General features: G+C 44.0%; 1 protein-coding gene across 2 annotated transcripts; it reads left to right on the top strand.

Annotated features, from left to right (window-relative positions):
- Positions 1-129: 129 nt before the first annotated feature.
- Positions 130-27,884, top strand: LOC132889099 (uncharacterized). Of its 2 annotated transcripts, XM_060925266.1 has the most exons (7): positions 130-199; positions 297-338; positions 13,833-15,189; positions 15,324-15,448; positions 26,463-26,557; positions 26,722-26,821; positions 27,108-27,884. In XM_060925266.1, exons 3-7 carry the CDS (start codon positions 13,885-13,887, stop codon positions 27,247-27,249), a joined length of 1,767 nt encoding a protein of 588 aa, XP_060781249.1. In that variant the 5' UTR covers positions 130-199; positions 297-338; positions 13,833-13,884; the 3' UTR covers positions 27,250-27,884. The 2 variants fall into 2 exon arrangements, with proteins under 2 accessions (XP_060781249.1, XP_060781250.1); XM_060925267.1 differs by lacking the exons at positions 26,463-26,557; positions 27,108-27,884 and having other exon boundaries at positions 26,722-26,796.

Here is a 27,884-nt window from a genome sequence, read left to right as displayed (position 1 = left end):
CCTGAAATGGGATTGTAAATGCACGTGGACGGCCAGCACGCGCTTCACAAATCAGCCAATCACAGACCACGCTGTGCGCCAAAAGCTATAAATATGAGTGGCAGCGCGCGCGCGCCAGTTTTTGAGACCAGGTTGCGGAGGTTTGCGCTGCACCGGCAGCAGCTGCGCCGCCGACATTCTGCTCGCGGTCGGTGTTGAGGTAGGAAAGTGTTCACCGCGCACCTGCTCAACCGAAACATCAATAAACACGAGGAAACATTTATTAACTTAACTGTTGAACTTGTGTCCTAAACTAGCATGCTAACTCCCGATAGAGTCGCACAAGAACACCGGCCCAGGTGAGCTAACACTAACACTCTCACACACACTAACACACTCTAACTCACTCACACACACTCACAAACACTAACACACAAACTCTCACTCACACACACTAACACACTCTAACTCACTAACACACACACACTCTCACTCTAACACACTCACACTAACACTCATACACACTAACACTCTAACTCACTCACACACACTAACACACACAAACACTCACACACACACACTAACACACTCTCTAACTCTCTCACACACACACACACACTCTAACTCACTCACACTAACACACTCATACACACTAACACTCTAACTCACACTAACACACTCTCACACACTAACACTCACTCACTAACACTCTCACACTAACTCACTCTCACTCGCACTAACACACTAACACACACACAAACTAACACACTAACTCACACTAGCGCACTCTCACACACACTAGCGCGCACTCTCTCACACTAGCGCGCACTCTCACACACTAGCGCGCACTCACACACTAGCGCGCACTCACACACAAGCACACTAACACACTCTCTCAAACTAACACTCACTCTAACTCACATTAACACACTCTCACAAACTAACACTCACTCTCGCACACTAACACTCACTCTAACTCTCACTAACACTCACTAATTCTCTCACACACTAATTCTCTCACACACTAGCGCACTCTCTCACACGCAAGCGCGCGCTCTCTCACACGCAAGCGCGCGCTCTCTCACACGCAAGCGCGCGCTCTCTCACGCAAGCGCGCGCTCTCTCACACGCAAGCGCGCGCTCTCTCTCACACACAAGCGCACTCTCACACACACAAGCGCACTCTCTCACACACAAGCGCACTCTCTCACACACACAAGCGCACTCTCTCACACACACAAGCGCACTCTCTCACACACACAAGCGCACTCTCTCACACACACAAGCGCACTCTCTCACACACACAAGCGCACTCTCACACACACACAAGCGCACTCTCACACATTAGCGCACTCTCACACACACTAGCGCACTCCCTCACTCTCACAAACTAACACACACACTAACACTCTCGCACACTAACACTCACTAACACTCACACACACTAACTCTCTCACTCACACACTAGCACACACTCACACACACTAGCGTGCACTCACACACACTAGCGCACACACACTAGCGCACTCACACACACTAGCGCACAAGCGCGCACTCACACTCACAAACTAACACTAACTCACATTAACACACTAACACTCTCTCAAACTAACACTCACACTAACACACTCACACTAACTCACTCACACTAGCACACACTCGCACACAAGCGCACTCGCACACTAGCGCGCACTCGCACACTAGCGCGCACTCTCTCACACACACACAAGCGCACTCTCTCACACACACACAAGCGCACTCTCACACACAAGCGCACTCTCTCACACAAGCGCACTCTCACACACAAGCGCACTCTCACACACACAAGCGCACTCTCACACACACAAGCGCACTCTCTCACACACAAGCGCACTCTCTCACACACAAGCGCACTCTCTCACACACACAAGCGCACTCTCTCACACACACTAGCGCTCTCTCTCTCACACACTAGCGCACTCTCTCTCACACACACTAGCGCACTCTCTCTCACACACACTAGCGCACTCTCTCTCACACACTAGCGCACTCTCTCTCACACACACTAGCGCACTCTCTCACACACACTAGCGCACTCTCTCTCACATACTAGCGCACTCTCACACACTAGCGCACTCTCTCTCACACACTAGCGCACTCTCTCTCACACACACTAGCGCACTCGCTCTCACACACACTAGCGCACTCGCTCTCACACACACTAGCGCACTCGCTCTCACACACACTAACGCACTCGCTCTCACACACACTAGCGCTCTCTCTCTCACACACTAGCGCACTCTCTCACACACACACTAGCGCACTCTCTCTCACACACACTAGCGCACTCTCTCTCACACACACTAGCGCACTCTCTCTCACACACTAGCGCACTCTCTCTCACACACTAGCGCACTCTCTCTCACACACACTAGCGCACTCTCACACACACACTAGCGCACTCTCTCTCACACACTAGCGCACTCGCTCTCTCACACACTAGCGCACTCGCTCTCTCACACACTAGCGCACTCGCTCTCACACACACTAGCGCACTCGCTCTCACACACACTAGCGCACTCGCTCTCACACACACTAGCGCACTCGCTCTCACACACACTAGCGCACTCGCTCTCACACACACTAGCGCACTCGCTCTCACACACACTAGCGCACTCGCTCTCACACACACTAGCGCACTCTCACTAACACTCTCAAACTAACACTCACTCTAACACACTCTCACACACTAACTCTCTCGCACACTAAGGCTACGTTCACACTGCAGGCTGAAGTGACTCAAATCCGATCTTTTCGCCCATATGTGACCTGTATCCGATCTTTTATTGACAATATGAACGACACAGATCCGATTTTTTCAAATCCGACCCAGGCCGTTTGGATATGTGGTCCTAATTCCGATTCCTATCCGCTCTTTTCATATGCGACTTCAGTCTGAACCGCCAGGTCACATTCATCCGACTTACACGTCATCAACAAGCCACAAACGTCACTATTCTGCGCTGAAGTAGGCGGCGGGTCTCTCAAAAAAAGTTACAACAACATGGCGCATAATCACGGGCGCAGATGGAGGGTGGGACTCGTCCCACCCAGATTTAAATTCACCTCGTTCGGTCCCCCCCACTTATAGGGCGGAAAAAACGTCTATGCTGTCTTTCTTTGCATAAGGCAAACCTCACGGAAAAATCAAAAGACTAATTACCATTCGGTTTATTGAGGTGCACGGCAGTGTATACATAGTTGCAACAACTCACATAAAACAAAACAAAGACTGATATTCGGTTGGTTGAGCTGTGCAGACTGCACAGGTTGCGAGCTCAAGCTTGGTTGCTATGGTAACCCACAACAAGTTTGACAGGCATGTTGGGGTTGGTTTGCTGGCAGCTTTGTCCCCCCCAGTTCAAAAAACGTATCTGCGCCTCTGCGCATGACATCAATGCGAGGGACGCTTCGGGCTGTGAAGGTTCTGAATCTTCTCAATGGAAGGACGCAGAGGTTAGGGAGCTGATTTCCATTTGGGGGGATGCAGCTATTCAAGCTAGATTGGATGGGTCATACCGCAACCGGGCGGTTTTACTTCCGTAAACACTGGCCATGCTCACTGCGTGTGACGTCGTCGTATCCTGCAATGCGCATGCGGAACACTTTTAGGTCGCTTTTCGTTCATACTGAGGATCACATACAAGTCGCATATATTTGTTAATGTGAACGACCTCACAAAATCGGAATTGAGCATTAAGCCTTGCAGTGTGAACGTAGTGTAACTCTCTCGCACACTCTCACTAACACTCTCACACACTAACACACACACCAACACTCTCACACACACTAACTCTCTCACACACACTAACTCTCTCACACACACTAACTCTCTCACACTCTCACTAACTAACACACTCTCACACACTAGCACACACTCTCACACACACTAGCACACTCTCTCACACACACTAGCACACTCTCTCACACACTAGCACACTAGCGCACTCTCACACTAGCACACTCTCACACACACTAGCACACTCTCTCACACACTAGCACACTCTCTCACACACTAGCACACTCTCTCACACACTAGCACACTCTCTCACACACACACTAGCACACTCTCACACACACACTAGCACACTCTCACACACACACTAGCACACTCCCACACACACAAGCACACTCCCACACACACAAGCACACTCCCACACACACACAAGCACACACACACTAGCACACTCCCACACACACACTAGCACACTCCCACACACACACTAGCACACTCTCACACACACAAGCACACTCTCACACACGCTCGCACACACTCTCTCAAACTCTCACACTAACACTCTAACTCACACTAACACTCTAACTCACACTAACTCACACTAACTCACACTAACACTCTCACACTAACTCACACACTAACTCACACAAACACTCGCACACGAACACTAAGAAACACTAACACATTCTCTCACACACTAACACACTCACACATGCGCGCGCACTAACACTCGCACAGTACCACACTAACATTCACTCACACTAACAAACATACTAACACTAACGCACTAACACTCACATGCACACACTCACATGCGCGCACACTAACACGCTCTCACTAACTCTTTCTCACATACACACTCACTCACTAACTCTCAGACATTAACATTCTCACACTCGCGCGCGCACCAACACAAACACACACTAACACTCATGTGCGCACACTAACACTTACATACTAACACTCTCACACTAACACTCGTGCGTGCACACTAACACATTCTCACACTAATTCACTAACACTAACACACACGCACTAACTCACACTAACACTCACACAGTCACACTGACTCTCACACTAACATTCACACACGCACAAACACACACACACATACTAACACACGAACTCTTACACACACTAACTCTCAAACTCACACTAACACTCACGCATTCTCTCACAACTCACTAACACTCACGCATTCTCTCACAACTCACTAACACTCTAACTCTCACACTCTCACACTAACACTCACACTAACACTCACGCATTCTCACACAAACACACGCACACTAACTCTTGCACAAACACTCACTCACACTAACACTCACTCACACTAACTCTCTCACTCACACTAACACACTCACACTAAAACACTAACTCAAACACTAACTCACTAACACACACAGATACATACATACTAACACTCACTAATACAAACACACTCACACACAAGCATGCACACACTAAGTCTCTCTCACACACACACACTAACACACCAACACACACAAACACTAACGCTCACACATACCCGTACTAACACTCACACACACTAGCATGCACACACTAACACGCTCGCGCGCGCACTAACACACGGTGGGTCCATCACTGGTTTTATCAGTTATTTATTTATCTATTTAACATACATTTATATATAACTATTAGGGGTGGGCGATATGGGCAAAAAATATCATCTCTATTTTTTTGGATTTTGACGATAACGATAATTAGTCGATATTTTTAAAAATGTGATTGGAATTCTCGGAGTTATACCTACTTGGAGATTACAATAATGGGCACAGTGTTTAAGGAAAACATTTATTGTCTTTAAACAAAAATAACTTAATTGAACTACTATGCAGAAATATTGAACTCTTGTAATAAAGTGCTCCATGCGTCCATGAGAATTATTGCACACAACAGCAGCAAGTGCTTATGGCCTTATTAAACTTAAAGTTCTGTCCAGGATTGTACAAAAATATCACTAAAAATAAAAACCCCTTTACTAAAAAGGTTTTCTCAAATAAATAAAGAGATTTGTAAACAAAATACAATGTTGAGAAAAAAAATCCACAATTCTCAAATAGTAAAAATACCCAGTATTATCACAGTTAAGGACAGATGCCAGAACTTTGAACATTCTAGGCCAACAGGTTTTTTACTTCAAATTATGTGCCAAAAACACCAGTCTGTCCACATTGTCAGGCTTGAGTAAAGCCCGGTGACATGTCACAATATTTCCTCCTGTGCTGAATGCAGTCTCTGAAGGGCTGCTTGAGGCAGGGATGCACAGATACTTTTTAGCTAACTTTCCCGGTCTGGGGAAATTTATCTCTTGTGGTTTCCACCATTCAAGTGGATTGAGATCACTGTCCACCTCCGGTATCATAAGGTAGCTCTTGAGCTCCTTTTCTATGGCAGTAGCCTGTGACTTCCCTCTCACTTGTTTTTTGAAGTAACTGCCGAAAGACTTCTTTATCTTTTTGGCTGGTTCATTGGTGTCACCACCATCTGCTCCACCTTCAGCGGCAGCACTTTGAGCTGTAGTAGTTGAGGTGCCTGGAGAATCGCTCTCTTCCTGGGTTGCCATAGCCATAAGTTCAGAGGAAATTGGTGACGTTATCATCTGATCATCATTGTAACGGTTTTTAAACCATGGATCAAGTGTGGATCCCACACTTAAAATGCCATCCACTCTGTATTTTGTATTGAGGTAATCCAGAATGGTTTCCTTGATTTGATTTTTTTTTTTTTGTGAGATCTGTATCATCAGACTTCACTGCCAGGACCTCAGAGTTAAATAATGACAGGACGGGTTTCAGGTAGGAGGTTGTTACTACTTGCTCACCTGAAAGGGCATCTGTAAACTCAAGCAGCGGACTAAGTGCTTTGCTCACTGATTCTAGCACATCAACATCTTGCCATGTTGGGATAAGATGTCTGCGCGTCTTGTCTGCACTTGGCACATGACGAATGGCCTTTTCTTGCTCAATAAATCTCTCGATCGTACGCTGTCTTGAGCCCCATCTTGTTGGTGATTCTGTGATGAGTTTATGCTCTGGGAGCTTCAGCTGATTTTGAGCATCATCCAGAGCTTTCCTCAATTTCAAGCTGTTGGAAAAGGTTCCAACCACCTTCTTGCAGACACCAATGGCTCGGTCTATCCTAGTATCACGCATGCTCGTCTGGAAAATATTTGAAATGGAATATCATTATTAGCCAATTAACAGTGTAATGATGTAACATTTAGTGCCATGTACGGTATGCTGACCTTATAATACCATGCATTGCAGTTTAAAATGGCAGTTAATTTCATATAGGCTTAGTGAGTGAGTGTCCAATAACAAAAAACCTAGGCCTATAAAAATATACATTTTTTTCTTGTGTGTATATATATATTATAAAAAAATGTTATATACATATTTTCACTTTTCTCGACATTGACACTTGCATTGCTATTTCATATCAACTGCAATAGATAAGAATATTGAAATGATGACTCTCCAATTGCGATATGAAGCCGGTGACCAAAGCACAGTAACCTTTTCCAGTTGTTAGTTCTGAGTGCACTGACGGCGTTTGCACCGCTGTCGGTGGTTACGCAAACCATGCCCTCTTCACTCAACGACCATGATGCGAGGGCATCTTTCAGACCAAGGGCAATGTTGGCTCCTGTGTGGTCGTCTGGGAAATAGGACATCTGCAAACCTTAGCTCCGAAGTAGCCAAGATTCGTCAGTGAAATTCACGGTCAGAGAGGGGTATGGCTCCGATGTTCTGCTCGACCATAAATCGGTGGTTGTTGTGAAGTGTCACCTTTTGCACTTCATCACAGCTTTGCGAGTTGAATCATGCAGGGTGGGGAGAGCAGTTTTGCTGAAATATTTACGACTAGGCACACTGTATCGCGCGTCTAAGACATTCACAAGTTCTATAAAGCCTTGTCCCTCCACCAACTGGATCGGTAGCATCGGCTATGAACTTGGTGATGGCATTTATGTCTTGCCATCGTTGACTTTTTTTCCTCATACGGCACTTTTCTGCTGAATGATTCAGCAAGCGTCTGTTGGGTATGCTGACTAGGTGGCCTGCTTGTGCTTGGTTTTTCTTGAGCAGCAGAGTCTCGAAGTTTCTCATATGATTGGTTCGGAGGTGGTGAAACATGTTCGTTGTGGAGCTCTGTTTCACGTTGATTGATTTTCGACAAATCTTGCATATGACAGTCTTTTTGATCTACGTCTGTCTTTTCGAAACCAAACCATTTCCATGCCAGAGAGGTAGACCCGCACCTCGGCACTAAATCATCTGAAGTAGCTTCAGGGACTGGAGATGCCTGCATTTTCTCATCACCATGCACTGCTGACCTGTTGCAAAGTGGAGGCGAGAGGTCATGTGATCGCGTAGGTCCACTAGTCGTGTGACTGAATACTCCCGTGCTGTGGGGAGCGCTGCTGCGCCGTATATTAACATGTGAACAGTTTCCCCGTGCGTTTCATTGTTTTTGGCGAAGTCATTTAAATACTCGGTAATGTAAATTTGCACATCGTTAAAACAACAATGACGATATTCTCGCAGACGACATATATCGCCCACCCCTAATAACCATTATATAAAAACTGAACATTAAATTATTGAACGGTATGTTGTCTGCCTAGTTTTATCTTGCATGGCTAGTTAAGAACTCAGCTGTGTAGATTTGGTTAATGTTTTGGTGACAAAAATGATCAGACTCTGAGGACTTGAAGATAAACTTGCACATTTTATACGGATGATGTAATTCAGGTGTCAAAAAAAAAAACACTTGTGAAACGATTTCCAGGTTTTGTGTGTGTTGTATATAAGTCCCATAAAGCACTGGTTGTCACTCTGTTCTGTGTAAACTCCAGAGACCACCTCAGTACAGATATGTTTAATATACATAACCCTTATTTAATCATAATGGTTTATTAATATTATCCAAAACAAAATTTGGCTCTTACAATGCTAAAAACAGTCTATAAGCAAAGATAAAAACACACTTTTAAATAGGCTAAAGGCCAATTTATGCTGACAACCCAGTCCTCGCAGACGGCGTCGCAGATAGCGTCTGCGTAGCCCCCCCACCTTCGCAGACGCTCTGCGCGCACCTCCCAAAAATTGTGACCACCGCAGAAGCCTTGCAGACAAGAGGGCTCTGATTGGTCCACTCTACATCCGCTGTACACGCACTTCCGCTTCCCTACTTTCCCGGTTTGGTTTGTTTTCACGACCGCCATTTTTAAAAACACGAGCGAAGATGGAGCAGCACGAAGAGCGGTTGATCGAGGAAGTGAGGAAGTACGTACATCTATACGACTCCAGTTCTAGTCATTATAAGTAACCGGAGGATAAACACTCCACTCCACTCACGATTTCGCGACTTCGCGCCCCCTTGTGTTGTGGTGGTGAATAACATCGCGCACGCCTATTACTCCCCGCTCAACGATAAATTACAACTGTCTGCGAAAAGCTATCTGCGAAAGCCTTGTCGCAAGAGCATGCAGAGGCCCTAAGGATATAAGAAAAAAAACCATAGAGCAGCGGCTACAATTATCGACACCGTAACGATCTCTTGGCCGTTGCAAAAGTAGAAAGGACTTTCAATGCGTAAATTGTGCATGAATAATTACTCAAACTTCCACTGGAAAAAACCGAGTTGATTCCTGGTTACTTAGTGCATCAGATCACGGTCCACAGTTATAATAATAATAATAAACTTTATTTGCCAGGTATGTGAACACATGAGGAATTTGACTCCGGTTTCACTTGGCTCTCTTAGTGCAAACAGATAAAAAGTGTAGAAAAAGCAAAACAAAAAGCTATGTACATGTAGAAGGGTACCGTAGATATATGTATAGACAGCATAGTGCAAGGATGAATTCATTCATCTCATCTCATTATCTCTAGCCGCTTTATCCTTCTACAGGGTCGCAGGCGAGCTGGAGCCTATCCCAGCTGACTACGGGCGAAAGGCGGGGTACACCCTGGACAAGTCGCCAGGTCATCACAGGGCTGACACATAGACACAGACAACCATTCACACTCACATTCACACCTACGGTCAATTTAGAGTCACCAGTTAACCTAACCTGCATGTCTTTGGACTGTGGGGGAAACCGGAGCACCCGGAGGAAACCCACGCGGACACGGGGAGAACATGCAAACTCCACACAGAAAGGCCCTCGCCGGCCCCGGGGCTCGAACCCGGACCTTCTTGCTGTGAGGCGACAGCGCTAACCACTACACCACCGTGCCGCCCCGCAAGGATGAATTAGTAAATATAAATATACAGTGTGCATAGAATGACGGTATAAGTGTGCAGATATTTCACAGTTTATTGATATTTGAGTCCGGTTTTAGCTGTTCATCACAGAGACAGCCTGAGGGGAAAAAACTATTCTTGTCTGGTTGTTTTTGCGTACAGTGTTCTGTAGCGTCTCCCAGAGGGGAAAAGTTTAAACAGTTTGTGACCAGGGTGTGATGGGTCTGCAGAGATGTTACCTGCCTGTTTCCTGACTCTGGACAGGTACAGGTCTTGGATGGAGGGCAGGCTGACACCAATAATTTTCTCTGCAGACCTTATTGTCCTTTGCAGTCTGTTCTTGTCGTGTTTGGTGACCGATCCAAGCCAAACAGTGATGAAGAGCAGAGAACAGACCAAATAATGGCAGAGTAGAATTGTGTCAGCAGCTCCTTAGACAGGTTGAGCTTCCTGAGCTGGCACAGAAAGTACAACCTCTGCTGGGCCTTTCTGATGATGGTGACTGTTGGTCTCCCACTTCAGGTCCTGGGAAATTGTGGAACCCAGAAACCTGAAGGTTTCAACAGCAGTCACAATGTTGTTGGTGATGGGCGGCGGGGGGGCTCCTCCTAAAGTCCACTGTCATCTCCACAGTTTTGAGCGTGTTCAGCTCCAGATTGTTCTGACCGCACCAACAGACCAGCCGTTCAACCTCCCGTCTGTATGCAGACTCGTCACCGTCTCGGATGAGACCGATGACTGTTGTGTTGTCTGCAAATTTCAGGAGTTTAACAGACGGGTCTCTTGAGGTGCAGTCGTTGGTGTAAAGGGAGAAGAGCAGTGGGGAGAGCACCCACCCCTGGGGGGCGCCAGTGCTGATAGTCCGGGTGCTGGATGTGATGCTCCCCAGCCTCACCTGCTGCTTCCTGTCAGTCAGGAAGTTTATAATCCAGTGACAGGTGGAGGAGGGCACAGTGAGCTGGGTGTGAAGGATATCTGGAACGATAGTGTTGAACGCTGAACTGAAGTCCACGAACAGGATCCTGGCGTACGTCCCTGCAGAGTCAAGGTGTTGCAGGATGTAGTGCAGTCCCATATTGATTGCATCATCCGCTGACCTTTTTGTCCGGTAGGCAAACTGCAGGGGGTCCAGCAGGGGATCTGTGATGACCTTCAGGTGTGACAACACCAGTCTCTTGAAGGACTTCATGACTACAGATGTGTGTGCTTCCGTTCAAGCCTCTTTTCAAAGTCTGACCAATATGAATGCTACATTTTTGGCGGTAAATTTTTTCTCAATTTAACTTCTATATATGGAAAGCGCTGGGCTTGCCCCAGGAAATCGCTGACCGTCCACATAAATACACAAAATTACTTCACAAAACAACAAAATTTCACAAAATTTTGGTTAGCACGGGTTAGTATAAAATTTATAGGCTGTGTTTGGGGATTTATGGCCGTGTTTTTTGAGAACTGGCCGTGGAAAAAACAGCTGCATGGCTTGCTAGCTAAGCCTATGAACCAAGTAGCTATGATTTGTGGTTGCTGACAAAAAGGGTGTTATGGACGGACAGACGGAGGTAAACCAGTATGCCCCTCCCAGTATAACAAAACTGCTTTTAACAGAGAACAGCAATCATTATAGAGGCCATCAGTGAGACATTGCATCACCATATTAGTCTAGATTTAAAACGTGAAATGAGCAATTCCAGCGTTATGGATGTGACATTTGGACTCAAAATGGCAACAACTGACCTAGTTAATTTTTATTCCTTTCCAGTATTTTAAAATTTGTTGTATATTTTTAAGACCTCTCATATTGGAGAAGTCATGGGAAAAAAAGAATTCCCATAGTACATTTAGAACTCTAGAAAATGCCAAAAAAGACATGCGTTATGGATGTGACGGAAAAAATACCCCATTTCCAGGGTGACTACACATATTCATCAAACTCTGTGAAATTGCAAACATAATATCCAAATGCAGGCATGCATTTAATAAAGGAGTCTTAGCTGAAAATAAAAAAAGCCTTTGTTTAAAATATTTTCTATTTCAAGCAGAATCTAGGAAGAAAAAATCAGCGTTATGGATGTGACATAATTCCGTTATGGATGTGACGCATCTGAAATAGACATGGCATATGTTTAGAAAATCAGCAATTTAACCACCATAACCCTTTGAAAAACTCTCTAAATATCAGCTAAAACTATCAAAGTTCTTAAATAATATTTAGGATGGCTATTGTTTTGCTGTTTTGTGGATTTTAGCATACATTTCTGTGGCTTGTGGCAATAATATAGAATTGTACATGATCAAAGTTGATTTTAGCTTGGGGTTTACATTATAAGAAAGAAAGACTGACAGTGACATATTAGGTTGGTTACAAATTGGTTCAACTTATTCACATCTGTAAAATACAGGCCTAGGTGATATCTCTGGGAGTGGTTTTGATGTATTACATGTTGCTTTATTTTTGCATGGTGAGGTTGACATTTACATGGAATTGCCCAAATACAACATTTAAATAACTGTGTAATAAATAAAACTAAAAGTAAGCTCCATGATTTCCAGCTCCTCACTACACACCCTGTTTGATTAACAAACTACTAATTAGCCATCAGTAAATGGCCGAGTAGACTTCTAATGTACTGATTACTTGTTAGAACAAACTCTGTCGCACAGTAGAACTGAACAACAGCCGTAATTCAGAACAGAGCACAAGAGCACTTGAGGCCTGTCGAACTAAAATGATTACATTTCCCTGTGTTCGTGGGTTATTTTTCACTCAGTGCCTCACTGGCTTCCTTAGCACGGGTTAGTATAAAATGTATAGGCCGTGTTTGGGTATTTATGGCCGTGTTTTTTGAGAATTGGCCGTGGAAAACAGCTGCACAGCTCGCTAGCTAAGCCTATGCCTCTCGCCCATAGTCACCAAGGCTCCAGCTTGCCCGCGACCCTGCACGGGATAAGCGGTTACGGGGATAATGGATGGATTTCAAGCTCTTTGTGTTCGTCTGTTTCTGTAGGGCCGTACTGTTTACCTCAAGAGGGAGGAAAACGGTCCCAAAATGGAGGAAAGCAACCCTCAGCACATCAAAATGATCACATCTTGTCTGTATGATGCTGTTCTTGTGGGACTTAGGAAAATGCCATGTGCGATTTAAAAAAAAAAAAAAAAAAAAATTCAAGATGACTTTGCAGTCAGCACCTTTAAACCAAGGAAATGTAGTTAGTTTTTTTTCTTTTTTATCAGACATCTAATTTTTTAGGTTTGTTTACCTGACGTTTCGACGTACGACTGTCGTCTTCCTCAGAGTGTCACCGGATGTTATTGGTGACGCATCTTTTATCAGCTGATGTTTCCGAAGGCGTGGCCTTCCTGTCTGGATTGACAGGTCAGTCACGCCTTCTACTGTCAGTTCGTCCCCTGCAAGATGGCACTCCAGGTATGGGAGAGCATGTATGCTCCCTCATCTCGGTTGATGGTCCTCGGGCTTCACTTACGGATCTCTATGGCCTCCCTGATCCAGCGCTGATGTTTATTATCTTCAATCCAGACAGGAAGGCCACGCCTTCGGAAACATCAGCTGATAAAAGGTGCGTCACCAATAACATCCGGTGACACTCTGAGGAAGACGACAGTCGTACGTCGAAACATGTCAGGTAAACAAACCTAAAAAATTAGATGTCTGATAAAGAAAAAAAACTAACAATATTCAATATAAGACATAATGAACGTAATCGAAAGACAAGGGAATGTAGATTGTGTGCCCTTTTGCTTGCTGAAATGTAATGATTGCCTTTTTTTTTTTTTTTTCTCGAGGTGTCACCAGTCCTGTGTAAAGTTATTGTGACATCGTTTCACTGTCTAATTCATGATGGCAGATAGAAAGCAGCCCATCAAGACAGCTTCCTGTAAACGTGGCTCAGATAAGACGAGACATTTTCCGCACTTGAAACCCCTCTCCGATTATTCACGCATGGTCTTATCGGAAGCCGCCAATACCTGTTCGGTCAATCCGTCCTGTAATCCTGACAGTCCTGCCTGGAACTTGCAAGTTGAGTTAAGGAACAGCAGGGCATGTGTTGGACGTAAGAGGCGATTGGATGATTCATGCCTTGATCAGACGTACGACAATATTCCAGTGAAAAAACCCTGCCTTGCTGAACACCCTTCTCCAGATTCAGCCTGTGTCGTAGATTCACTCGATACTTTCCGACAAGTGAGGCTCGTCTCCACGCAGTCCTCCGTCGTACTAGATGAGATTAAAAGGGTCGAAAAAACTTTGTCTGATCAGAAATCATTAGGCCTGGGCTGGATTGATGGTCAGAGCAGCGTGTCATTTAGTGATGTTCGCTCAATCAGCCCGGTGATTGCACACAATGAAGACGGCGTGGATGTTTTTCCGTTTGATTGCGATGTGGATGAGATCATGTGCCTGAACCCAACTGACTGTGCTGATGTTAGTGCTGATGGCCTGGAGGATTTCATTCAGAGCTGTCAGACTTCTTATGAGGAGCAGCTTCCGGTCAAGGAGGGCTGTAGCTCAAGGCAAAAACAAGGCTCGCTTGGCAAAGATGCACAAACTCGAAGCAATGAGGGTTATGTTACAAAATCATGTTACACAGCTGACCCGGCGGAGTCAAAGGTCACAGCGGAAAGCGCCGTCATCAAAGGTGACGATGTGCGTTTTATAAAATCGTATAAAATTACTGTCCCAAATTTGCCAAATGACAAAACACCACCGATGAACATCCCAATCACGTCCACCCCATTGGCCAAATTTCGGAAGCGATCTCCAATACGAAGCCCGAAACTAGACTTGGAGAAAGAAGGCTGGTCTTCACCTTCAGTAATTTGCCAGCCTGTCAAAACCTCCTCTGCCAGTTCCCGAAGTGTGCGTGTGAATTTGGACGCCAGTAATACAGAAACGCGTCCCACGATCCCCTTCCTGAACGTTAACGAGAATAAAGAGGTTAACCTGGTGCATGAAGGCACGTCGATCCACAAGTCGTCAGTGTGCCGCGATCAGGGGAAGCACGCTGCTAACCAGGCGATGGAGGACGAGGACCTGCTGTCTGTCAGTCAGCAGCAGCCAGACTCCCGGATTCAAGTGACGTTTGAGGAGGAAACAGACGCCTCAGACAGCTTCGAGAGTACATTGTCTCTTCAGGTCCAGGTTTGACCCAAAAAAAATTCATTTTTTTTTTTTAAGGTGATGTTTAAGATTATTGTAAACGTATGCAAATTGGACTTTTGACATCAGTGATCTTCTGCTTCGGATAGATTTCAATAACCATATGTCCTGCTTAGGTGAAGTCAAAGGTGGTTTTGCCCAACACACAGCAATCAGAAGCAGCCAAAACAACAGCACATCATCGGCCAGAGAAGAACGTGGCATCTGAGGGCCGAAGAAACGTCTTCAAAGATGTGCCAAGGTGCTCTACTTGGATTAGCTCCTTGCAGATCTTCAGATTCTATTTTAAATGTGTACTGACACATTCTGTTCATTATACATAATTTAAAAAAACGTTAAGAAATTCATACGCCGCGATCATGCTCGATATGTGAACACCTTTTGGCCCAATTCTAATTTCTACCCCTCCCCCTTCCCCTCCTCCTTCCCCTTGGCCCTTCCCCTTGAAACTGAGCTACAAGGGATAGGGCTTGAAATTCAACCCTTACGTATTGGGATAGCCCTTCAACGATCGCGTACGTCATCGCGTACCTCCGTCAGCGTTTACGTTAGCAAAACGCGACCAAATGCGTCATTGGCTGCGACCAGCCGCTACAGTCAGAGGCAGAACCAGAAATCTCTGCTGGCAGGGTGTGATTTGTTAACTAACACCACTGAATGGGATATCTTTGGCGCTTCGTGCACCACATCCGACAGAATGAGGTGTCAGAACACTCATGTAAACAATAAAAGCGAGAATAACAGAACAAAACGTACGCAGTCAAGCAACCGAAAACAATACTCACTCCCAAAGCTTTTTAGCAGCAGCTTGGATTTCAGAAATCGCTGCTCATTCTCAGCTCGAAAGCGAATCAAGCGGCGTGTTTCCTCTGGATAACAACTTAAAACACGTAAATAATGGAGAAAATACATTTATGACAATCTTTCGCCGCGGGAACCGCCATCTTTCTGAAATCCGCATGGCATTGTGGGAAATCACTCAAACCCCTTCGTTCGGAGTCAGCTCCAGGAAAATCTCCGTTTGGAGGGGTACAGAAGCCCTCCCCCTTCCCCTACCCCTCCGCGTTAACTGGGATTGGGATACCCCTACCCCTTCACGTGAACGCGCAAAATGGAGGGGAAGGGCCAAGGGGTTGGTCCAAGGGGTGAAATGGGATTCGGCCTTTGTTTGGCATCTGTAACTTTTGCATGACCGACAGATTGATTTGGATGACTAAAACAGTCATCTCCGCGTCCAAATACTTAGTCTTCTAAACCTGTTTGTGGCTCCATATTCAAGTAAAGACAGTATAGGTGACTTGCAACCATGTGATCAAAATGTGCTACGTCATGAGCGTCCGCCATAATGGTGGCAACTAGGATGGCAGCGTGTCTGTAAACAATGCTGAATTTTTTCAGTATTACCACGATTTGAATGGTCAAGCGACGATTCGATACAAAGAGAAGATAGATGTGTGTGTGGTTTTGACCCATACTATTTAATAAAAAAAAAAGTCAGACTTTTCTGAAGATAAGACGTTTCTACTGGCCATGGCGTACCCAGATATCGCATTCTATCTGGTTTGGCTGCTGAAGAAACAAGTCTGACCTTGGACGAAACATGGGCGATTTTCTGAGTGGATTGTTTCTATTGTATAATTTTGCTGGCGCTCCTAGGAGCAAAATGGTAACGCGTGTTAAAATTAGAACCACGACGAGAGCGCTCATTTTATAGCAAAATTCTCGCAACACGCTATAAAATTCTTCCATGATGATATTGAGAGAGCTTTTGAATCTCACCTGAGATAAGGCGACTCATTTTAGATTTTTCGGAGCACGGATCCGCCGACGGCAGTTAAATACTACCGCTAGAAAAAAGTCTGTGCGTATTTTTATTTTAACTGCTGAAACGTACAAAAAGAAATGTAAAAAAAAAGTCACATATTTTTCTTGTAACAGCACAGTATCCCTGGTACTAGGTCATATTTCTTTAAGTAAAAAGCATTAGAATCGCAAATACAAACGACAATGCGTGTTGTATATATCCACTTCAACCGAGTCCGAAAACGAAACTATTTACGTCATTGAGTATTCACTTGAATGTTTTTATGGTATTTACGACCGCTTTACGACAGTGTCAACCTCGTGCTGACCATGGCTGACGCTGACAGCATGGATTCCGAGCTATCGCCTCAACTGTACGTCAGCATAAAGTGTGGTAAAGAGAAGTCTTTTCACTGTCTCACTAACCAAAACGTGGCCGATTCCGTCTCTCAAGTGTTGAAAGTAAACGAAAAGATCAAAACGATCTTTGGTTCTCAGAAAGAAGGTGATGTAACGAGCGCGATGCCGAATATGCCTGCCATAACGTTAGTTCGCGATTTTGGCTGCAAGTATCTGACTGTGGAATTAGAAGAGGATGGTGCCGCAGAGAGTCCTATCGAATCAAGTAGCATGAACGTATCAGCCTTCGATGTGCTCATGAGAGCTCTACGGTCATATGACCACATACCTTCAGAGAAGTAAGTACTGGAATGTTCATGTTATAAACTTGTACACAAGAACGCACGCGCGCACACTAATATATATATATATATATATATATATATATATATATATATATATATATATATATAGTGTGTATGTATGTAAAGTGTGTCTCTTGAATTTAAATTATTTTATCATCTTAATCCGACATTGAAATTTTGCCATGCAAAAAAAAAATTGGACAGGACACTTTTATTTTTATTTCGACCGACATCAAAAATATGTTGAAAAAATCTGTGAACCTAAAGATAAAAAATGGGTGGCCTAAAATAATCACTGCAAACACGAGCTGTTTTGGGTTTAGCCTCTGTTAGATCATCCCTGCCGATGTTGTTCAGCAGTACTCATCAAGTCACGTTTATTGGTATAGCGCTTTTAACAATAAACACTGTCGCAAAGCAGCTTTACAGAATTTGAACGACTTAAAACATGAGCTAATTTTATCCCTAATCTATCCCCAATGAGCAAGCCTGTGGCGACGGTGGCAAGGAAAAACTCCCTCAGACGACATGAGGAAGAAACCTCGAGAGTAGGGATCGACCGATATGTTTTTTTCAGGGCCGATACCGATACTGATTATTATGGAATTGGGATGCCGATAACCGATATGTGCCACCGATAAATGTAAACATTATAATTCACATGAAATTAAACATGGCACACACTGACACAGACCTTCATATCCATGAAATGTATGTTTAATTGTAAAATTGAACATGAAATTTTGTGCGGGGAGATGCCAGCAGCATTTGTACAATAAAGTCAAACATTAGTTAGAATAAAATGAGAAATAAAATAAATATTCACCAGTAAAAAAAATTAAATCACTCCCTACTATATTACAGCTCACCATTTTCAGTGGAAAATAAATGAAAATACACTCTGGATTCTTTTACACTAAGAACTAAGTAAGACTTACCAACTTCAAGTAGTTTTTAAATAACAAATCAAGTGTAGGGAGCTGCCTGCAGCATTTTTTTAAAAAGTAAACTCAAACATAAAGTAGGCTATCACTCCCTATTATGTAACAACTTAACAAGTAACCATCTACATTCTAATGCTTTTAATGCCCAAGCCTAATATTCCCAATTTAGGAGGATTATATTGTAGTGAAGGAAGCATTACATGTGGTTTCAGCGAGACTAGTTGGTTGTAGGCTAATTCAAGTGCTTCCTTCCGTAAGCTAAGTTTGCCTGGCTACACAGATGCAAATGGACAATTTTAACGAGTGGTAGATGAAGAATGTAAACATATGTTGTGCTTTTGCAACTTGTGTGTTTGTGACTTATTGCGGCAAAAGCAGCGTGTCCTTACCTTGAAGTGGGATCTGCTTCTGCCTGAGTGCCCGTACGGCCGCCTTGAAACAGTTCACAGCGTTTAGCTACACGTGCTGATTGGCTGTATCCCTTGTGCCGCTTCTGCCTGAGTGCCCGTACGGCCGCCTTGAAACGGTTCACAGCGTTTAGCTACACGTGTCGATTGGCTATATCTCTTGTGCCAAACAAATCAGATGTTGTGGTGGGTGGGACCGTGTTCTTGAACTCAGAGAGGCGAGTGCAGGAAAGGACGTGCAGTGACAGTCGCGTTAGGAACGAAATGGCTGCAAAAAGGCATGTTATCGGCATATCGGTGGAAATTATGGCCGATACCGATAACCCTAAAAATGCAGAATATCGGCTCGATATATCGGCCAGGCCGATTATCGGTCGACCCCTACTCGAGAGGAACCAGACTCAGAAGGGAACCCATCCTCATTTGGGCAACAACAGGCAACATAACTATAACATTAACAGTTTTAACATGAAGTCAGTTTCGTTGATGTTATAAACTCTCAGGGGTGATAGCGTTCCGGCGCCGCGCCGGATTTCCGGCGTACTGCTGCGCCGGGAAAAAAAAAAAATCTAGTTCGCCCATTATCCTGTGTCATTCTGAGATGCGCAGATAGACAGTAAAGGGAATTCCGAATTCCCTTTACTGTCTATCTGTGCATCTCAGAATGACACAGGATAATGGGAGAACTAGTTTTTTTTTTTTTCCCGGCGCGGCGGTACGCCGGAAATCCGGCGCGGCGCCGGAACGCTATCACCCCTGAACTCTTCATTGATGGAAACTTGAGTGCAAAACTGTTCATGACAACTGCCGTCCTAAAGTTAGCAAGTCAACTGTAGTCCTTAGCCATAAAAGCATTACTCAGGGATGTGATTTTTCTGCGAATTCGCGGAATTCCGCTTTTTTCACCTCAAAATTTGAAAAAAAAATTTTTTTCCGATTTTTCGCTCAAAAATCCGCATTCGTATCCTATTCATTCTGACTTTCAGTAATTCCGTCATTGAGATGAAACGAGGTATGTGATTGGCCCATCGCTCTGTAACAACCAATGAACGCGCTTGTTAGATAGCTGTACGTAAGCTCGCTTCAAAGAGTTGAAAGATGACAGCCTCCGTGATCGAGCGTAAAAATGCAAATCGAGTTAAAGAAATCGACAGAATAGTGAAAAAGAAGTTCCGCTGGGAATGGTTGGAGAAAGAGGTTGCTACAGACGTTGAACATAATACCGTGAGACATTTGTTCAGGTCGGAGCGGATCGTCTCTCGCTCAGGGGGAGAGAGAGATGGCGTGCTTGCTGGAGGCCCCTCTACGCATCAGCGTGTTATCTGCGAGTGTGTGTCGTTTGGTCACGAACAAACTCAGCTTTTTATGTGTGCGTTTTGTCCGACGTGGCAGAGCCGAGTGTGTTTGACAGGACATGGTTGTCTGGGTCGAGCTAGTGGGCTTTGTGTGTGTGTTTAGGGAGGCGAGAGGTTGGCTGACGGTCACCCGGAAGGAGTTCATGTACCGGCGCACTGGGCGGAGAGGAGAGGAAAGGAAAGAGAGGAGGAGATGCCGTTCGTCATTTAGTCCGCGGAAATATTTCCACTTTGGGTGTAAAATGACTGGAACATTTGCTCAGGGAACAGACCCGACACCAGAGTTAGCTTCTGAGTTAGCACGGCTTGCTAGTAGCAGTGAAGTTCTGTTACTTTACACTCAGGCTTGTTGCTACTTAGCCATGTAGCTAGCAAGAGCTTTAACGCACCGCTTAAACACAAGTCTGTCAAGGGCATTTATTTATAATTTAATCCTATTTTGGAGCATGGAAGTCAAAATATGTGTTGCAGCTGCCTGCTCTGGCTAACAGGCCAAGTGAAAGTGAGCGCTGCGCAGCTGGAAACGCCCCCTGTCCTGTTGCTCCACCGCGCTGATGAAGAGGAAATCTGTTGCGCTGAAGACCAAACCGCTCCATAAGGCATGTAGAGTGCACTAGAGAGACTACAGGGGCTCGCTGTGTGTGCGGTGTAGGGCACTTGTATAGGAAGGAGGAAGTGATTTGGGATTGAGCCTTCAGTGTGTGTATATGGAGGCTACTATATAAAGTTAGTTTCGTTTTAGAGAAGTGTCAACATCATCTTGACCAGTGTTATCAGCCAGGTTGTTAAATTTATTTATTTATTTATTATTTTTTAAATTATTTTTTAAAAAAGTATGATAATTATGAATGAATGAAATGAACTTAATTAAATTTACAACCAGTGTCGATACATTACATTATTTACACATTACCGTGATATCTAAGGCATAATTAACAAAATTTACAGCAATAAAAAAAAAAAATTAAGGGCGGCACGGTGTTGTAGCAGTCAGCACTGTCGCCTCACAGCAAGAAGGTCCGGGTTCGAGCCCCGTGGCCAGCGAGGGCCTTTCTGTGCGGAGTTTGCATGTTCTCCCCGTGTCCGCGTGGGTTTCCTCCGGGTGCTCCGGTTTCCTCCACAGTCCAAAGACATGCAGGTTAGGTTAACTGGTGACTCTAAATTGAGTGTAGGTGTGAATGTGAGTGTGAATGGTTGTCTGTGTCTATGTGTCAGCCCTGTGATGACCTGGCGATTTGTCTGGACAGTTCTACCTTGCATTTCAAAATTTGACTACTTTGGTTCATTGACTACTTTGTCCCCCCACCAGGGTGCTGCCCTGGACCAGCTGGGGGCCTGCGGCCTCCAGACCCCTGGCTAAAATTTTCAGATAATTTCACCAGCCCCAAATCACATCCCTGATTACTGTAAGAGTCCAGAGCGTCCTCCAAGTGTGACTTTCAACTGTCCTCATGGGGCCGTCCTCCACAGGAGTGATGTGATAAAACTCCAACCAGACACAGGGCACCAGGCTGGATCAAGCAGGTCCGAGGGGCAGAAGAGGCCAGCATCTCAATCCCAGGACCAACATGTAACTCAGAGGGACAGATTGGAGGGGGGAGGGAGGGAGAGAAAACACAGGTTGTTAGGTATGCCCTAAAAATGACAAGTATTAAGTCTGTGTGGTAGGCTCGCAGAGACGAGAGTCTTGACATCAGACATAATACACAACAATGGCATGTTAATATGGTTAAAAAATATCATGACCTGCTCTGGCTGGATGCTTGATTGGGTGATGGGAGCACACTCCTCAGCAATGATGGGATGCAGATGGGACCCTTAGCCAAGACAATTCAGTTACATTTCACCGGGTCTGGGACATGCGACAGAATGTCTGATGGCCGATTCCCTGCAGGCTACGATAGCCAGTCGAGGTCTTCACCCTCTCCACCAAAAGATTTCCTGTTGACTCCATGTAACTCAGAGGGACAGATTTGGGGGGGAGAGAGAAAGAAAACCCAGGTTGTTAGGTATGCCCAATGTCACCTGAATAAGTAGGAGCAGTATACATATTGCACTGAGTATAAGCAGGGACTCCGGCAACCAACTATGACAGCATAACTAAAAGGGGAGAGCCAGAAGGTAACGCAGGCATGAGGGAGCCCCGGGACATAAAGCAGCCAGCCACTACATCGTCTCCTCTCCGTACTAAGCGTCAGAGTTTCCTCGCCCTCTTTCCGAATCACAGATGGAATTCTAAAAATTCAGAACGTGCCACGGTCATGAGTACTGTTGTGACCACAACCCTATACAGCACAAAGATATGGCAGAGCTAAAAGAACGCTTAAAGCAGTGGAAAAACAGAGTTGCGCGTGCGTGGCTACCTTTTGTATGGAATGTCGCTTGACCCCGCATTTGTATCTCCACCAACATGGCTGACATCCAGGTTTCTATTTTGCTTTGACGTCACTTCCAAGTCAGGGAATTATGTCCTCAATACCTGATAATCAAATTTTTCTTTTTTAACCAATAGGGGGCGCTCTGCTGCTGTTTGTAATGAGTTCTCTCCTCAGCAGTTCTGAGCTTCACTTCACTGGATCATTGGCTCAGACGTTTGAAGGTGTTCGTAAGGTTCCTGCCGTCTTGTTTGCGTAGCAGTTCAACTCAAATTCTTGTGCATTAGTTGTAGTGCACTAGACCTGGGCAACATGACATAGATTATGGCTTTTAAAAAGAAAGTAATAATTTACTGGACATTTAATTTCTTCCCACTTTTGTCTTCATATTGGTTGATTTTTCAAAAGGTTTTTAAATGCAACACTGCCCTTTTCACCTCCATTTGAGCAATGAAATGCTCTTAGGATGTGATACGCTCTATGGGCAAAAGTATGTGGACACCTGACCATCACACCCATATGCAGTTCTTCCCCAAACGGTTGCCACAGAGGTAGAAGCACGTAGTTTTATAGAACATCTTTGCATACTGTAGCATTACCCCTGTACAAAGCGGGCTCCATGAAGACATGGTATACCAAGGTTGGAGTGGAAGAACCCGAGTGTCCTGATTTCAACTCCACTGAACTTTTTTTTTTTTTTTTAGGGTGCAGGTTATTATAACAGAAAAGGGGGCACTAAATCTGGAATTGTATGTTCAAAAAGCACATGGATGTTTTGGTCAGTTGTCCACAAACTTTTGGCTGTATAGTGCATTTCTGACATACAGCCCCAGTTCTAGTACCGTATCTGCAAACCTGACTGCAAATTTAAGTCATAATCTGAAAAATATGGGTAGCTTTTTCTGTCCTTTTTAACCCAAGCGCTTAACATTTAGTTCTTCCTTTTTCATAACAACCCTTGCCAAGGAGTATAGAGTGCAGTGCTGCACAACTGTCTCATTTAAAGTTTAATAACTCTCTCACGTTGCTTTGATGATTTGTTGCCTGCAGAAAACGGGGGTTGGGGAGATGATCATCAGTCGCTTGGAATCAGGTCTTTGAACCAGAATTTTTTTCCTATTGGTTCGTTCTGAACAGAAACGGAATTTTAACGTTTCCGGTTTTGGGTTCCACCATTAAATAGACGTTCCCGAACCGGTTAGAACAAAAAAATTTCGTTCCCGGAACGGTTAATTACGTTCCCTGTCAGCTGTTTAACAAATGGCTATAAAATTATGTCTCTGTCTCATCCAGCTTAAGCCAAATGTAGGCTAATTCTATTACAACCTTCATTAACCCTTTGATGCAAAACATATGCGCACCCCTTCTAATGCACAACATGGGTCAAAAATGACCCGCATTCATTTTCCAGGTTATTTCATGCTGACTGAGTTTTTCTTTGCTCTATCTTTTGAAATCAATTTATTTTATGATTGAATATTCCAAGTATTCTTTAAATATCTTGTTTTTAATTACCACAAATCATTAATTTAATTTTTTCTTTCCTACTTTATGAACAAAAATACTTTTTATATTACTACACATGGGTCATCCAAGTGTGATTTAAAATTCATCTCATCATCTGTAGCCGCTTTATCCTGTTCTACAGGGTTGCAGGCAAGCTGAAGCCTATCCCAGCTGACTACGGGTGAAAGGCGGGGTACACCCTGGACAAGTCACCAGGTCATCACAGGGCTGACACACAGACACAGACAACCATTCACACTCACATTCACACCTACGGTCAATTTAGAGTCACCAGTTAACCTAACCTGCATGTCTTTGGACTGTGGGGGAAACCGGAGCACCCGGAGGAAACCCACGCGGACACGGGGAGAACATGCAAACTCCGCACAGAAAGGCCCTCGCCGGCCACGGGGCTCGAACCCAGGACCTTCTTGCTGTGAGGCGACAGCGCTAACCACTACACCACTGTGCCACCCTGATTTAAAATTAAATGTCTTAATACTATAATAATAATTTGTTTCAAGTAGTTACTTTAGCAGTGAATGGGGCCAGTTATTTATTTATTAAGTATGTAGTTAGCTAAGCCAACTACAATAAAATTAGCTAACTAAAGTAGAATATGTCGACAGCTCGGTAGCTAATAGTAATTACTTGTAACTTTCTGACAAGTAATCTACTCACTCTCAAGGTAACCTAAACATAGTCAATTTTTTTCTAAGGTAATGTTAGAACAACTGAAAAACATTACTTCCATGTATTAGATGGGCAAAGGGCGCTGTGCTGAGCTGTGAAATGTCTGACACAAGCACAATTCACAGTTCCCACCAAACGCTGGAGTAAATGCATGTGGGTCGTTTCTGACCCATGTGTGTAAACTTGATGTAGAATTACAAAAGCTGTGCTTGTTCATAACTTAAGAAAGGAAAAATAAAAATGATTTGTGCTAAACAAAAACAAGATATTTACTGCATATTTGGAAAAGTAAATGACAAAATGAATTTATTTCAAAAGTATATCATAGAAACACTCAGCCATACATGAAATAACCTGGAAAATGAATGCAGGTCGTTTTTGACCCATGTTGTGCATTAGAAGGGTAGTGATACAAAAAGTGTTTTTATTCAAAAAGTAAGAAAGGAAAAAATAAAATAAGGATGTATGTATGATCAAAAACAAGTTAATTGAGGAATACCTTGAATACTGAATGATGGAATTAATTTATTGCAAAGATATAGAAGATAAAAACTCAGCCGGGTCACTTTTGACCCATGTTTTGCATCAAAGGGTTAAATAAGACAAGAAATAATTCAAAACAATTATTATTTCAAATGTTGGCGATTTGGATTCTCAGTATGTCTTCCCATCTATACAAACAGAAAAAGTGCCAAAAATGAAAGATAATTCGTTTAGTGTGTTACCAAAGGCTAGTCAGGCCCTATGCATCGATAGGCTAACAGAGGTTAACGTCATTTAATGTTCACGAGCCTCTCATTAACGTGGACAAATATATTGATATCGTGTTTGAAATTGACGTTTTTGAATAACGATAGACTGCAATATTTACCTCTTATTTAAGATGTGGAGGGGGCATCGTGGCTCAGGTGGATAAGGCGCCATGCCATAAATCCAGGGACCCGGGTTCGATTCCAACCCGAGGTCATTTCTCGATCCCTCCCCGTCTCTCTCTCCCGCTCATTTCCTGTCTCTATACTGTCCTATCCAATAAAAGGTGAAAAAAGCCCCAAAAAAATCTTTAAAAAAAAATGTGGAGACGTGATAGTAGTCCACCCTCCCGCTCTCTCCATTCAGTCAGCGAACGTCACACAGGAAGTGAACCCCAGCGGGTCATAGAAACTTGCGCAGGAGAAGAATGACTTTTTTTATTTGTAGGCTACGGAAACTTTGAGGAACAAAATAAAAACCGGTATTAACCGGTTGCCATTATTCTTAATAAGCGTTTCTGTTCCGGAACATAAAAAATAAAGTTTCTGGTTTCGTTTCTGTTCCATGTGAAATAGAAAAAGTTCCCGGTTTTCGTTCCTTGAACCGGTTCAAAGCCCTGCTTGGAATCAAGTCAAAAATAATTTTAAACACGTACTAATCTGGGTTTGTGCTTGGCTGTATTTTATAAGTCGACTGATCTGTTTTGTGTGGTTTGCAGACCAGTGATATTGTTCAGAGAGAAGGACTGGGAGAAGGAGAAGAAGGTGTATGTGGACTCAGTAACGAGACACATGACGGATAACAGGGAAGATGGTAAAATTTAAATGGCTGGTTTCACCACGAAAATCAGTTAGAGGAATCAGTGATGAGGAACATTTGCAATCATGTATTGTTTTAATAGCGATTAAGATTTCCTCTCTAGAACACAGTCTGCAGTTTGCTTGCTGACGTGTCTTCTTTTTTGGTCACTTTCACAGGTGTAATGACTGAGCTTTTGCACCTCATGAATGCCGTAGCCAATCAGGGAAGTGGAAGTGAGGGCAGAAAGTGGCAGCACCCGTCTGATCTCACCCGCAGGTACGCTGACGCTGTGGGAGGCGAAGGGCAGGTTGACTGGTATGTGTGGGTGGGAACAAAAACAAAGAGGAACACAGTCTGCAGACAGCTAATAATTATATACATATAATAAACGGGGATTTTTATAATCATGGTCACAAAATTCATATTTATTACGGAGTGATTCGTTAGCCATCCATGAAGCTGATTCAGTAGCCAAATTTAGGGATTTTTTTTCCTTTTCCACACACTGTGGCATTATTATGAGGTAACTGTGTGTATGTATGTGATTTCTCCATTCCTGAAGAAACTACCGTTTGCGTAACAGCAGCCGTTTGCGTAACAGCAGCCGTTTGCTCTCGCTGGATGAATGGCAGAACCTGAACGATCGTAACCATCTCCACTTCGCTCGAGTGCCACAGATCTTCAAGCGAAGCCCAGTGCTTTAACCCTTTTCAGGAACGCACATGGAGCGTCCTCCCCACCCCAAAAGCTCTGGTTTTCCCTCTGTATTAATGATGCTGAATTCAAACCTCTTTTGTTATATTCAGCATCCCAGTGGCTCCCCGGTGTGGTCACTTGCACTTTTTTTCTTTGACACTTCTTTGTTTGTGTGTTTGAAAAGTTAGTTGCTGTGGATTTATTATTATTATTTTTTTTGTATGGTGTATGCATGCATGTGTATGTTAGATTTTAGACCTTTGGGGTTTGACACTGGTTGTAACAGAGACGGAAACATGACAAATTCGCTGCGTTCTCATCCTAAGGAATGGAGTGGAAATGCTGCGTTCTCATCCTGAGAAATGCTTCTGCAAGCATTTGGGTTGTAATTTCCTTTTAACTCTGTCCAAAATTCAGTTTTATCTGAGGTGATTATTTTATCCCTCTCTCCTAAATTAAGTCCCTCTAACACAATGACTTGTTGGATATGTCCCCAGTTTTATGTTTGTGGGTGTTCAGGTTCCTAAATGCCTGTGTGTTCATTTTGCAGGTTTGTCGCTGTGTGTTGTCAGTGTTTTTAGACACTTTTTTTGTAGCATTTGTTTGATTTCAAAGGAAAATTAAATTATAGAAAATCCTTGTA

The sequence above is a fragment of the Neoarius graeffei genome, chromosome 7 (genome assembly GCF_027579695.1).
Source record: "Neoarius graeffei isolate fNeoGra1 chromosome 7, fNeoGra1.pri, whole genome shotgun sequence".
NCBI classification, from domain to species: Eukaryota; Metazoa; Chordata; class Actinopteri; order Siluriformes; family Ariidae; genus Neoarius; species Neoarius graeffei.
This window is presented reverse-complemented; position numbering and strand designations above follow the sequence as displayed.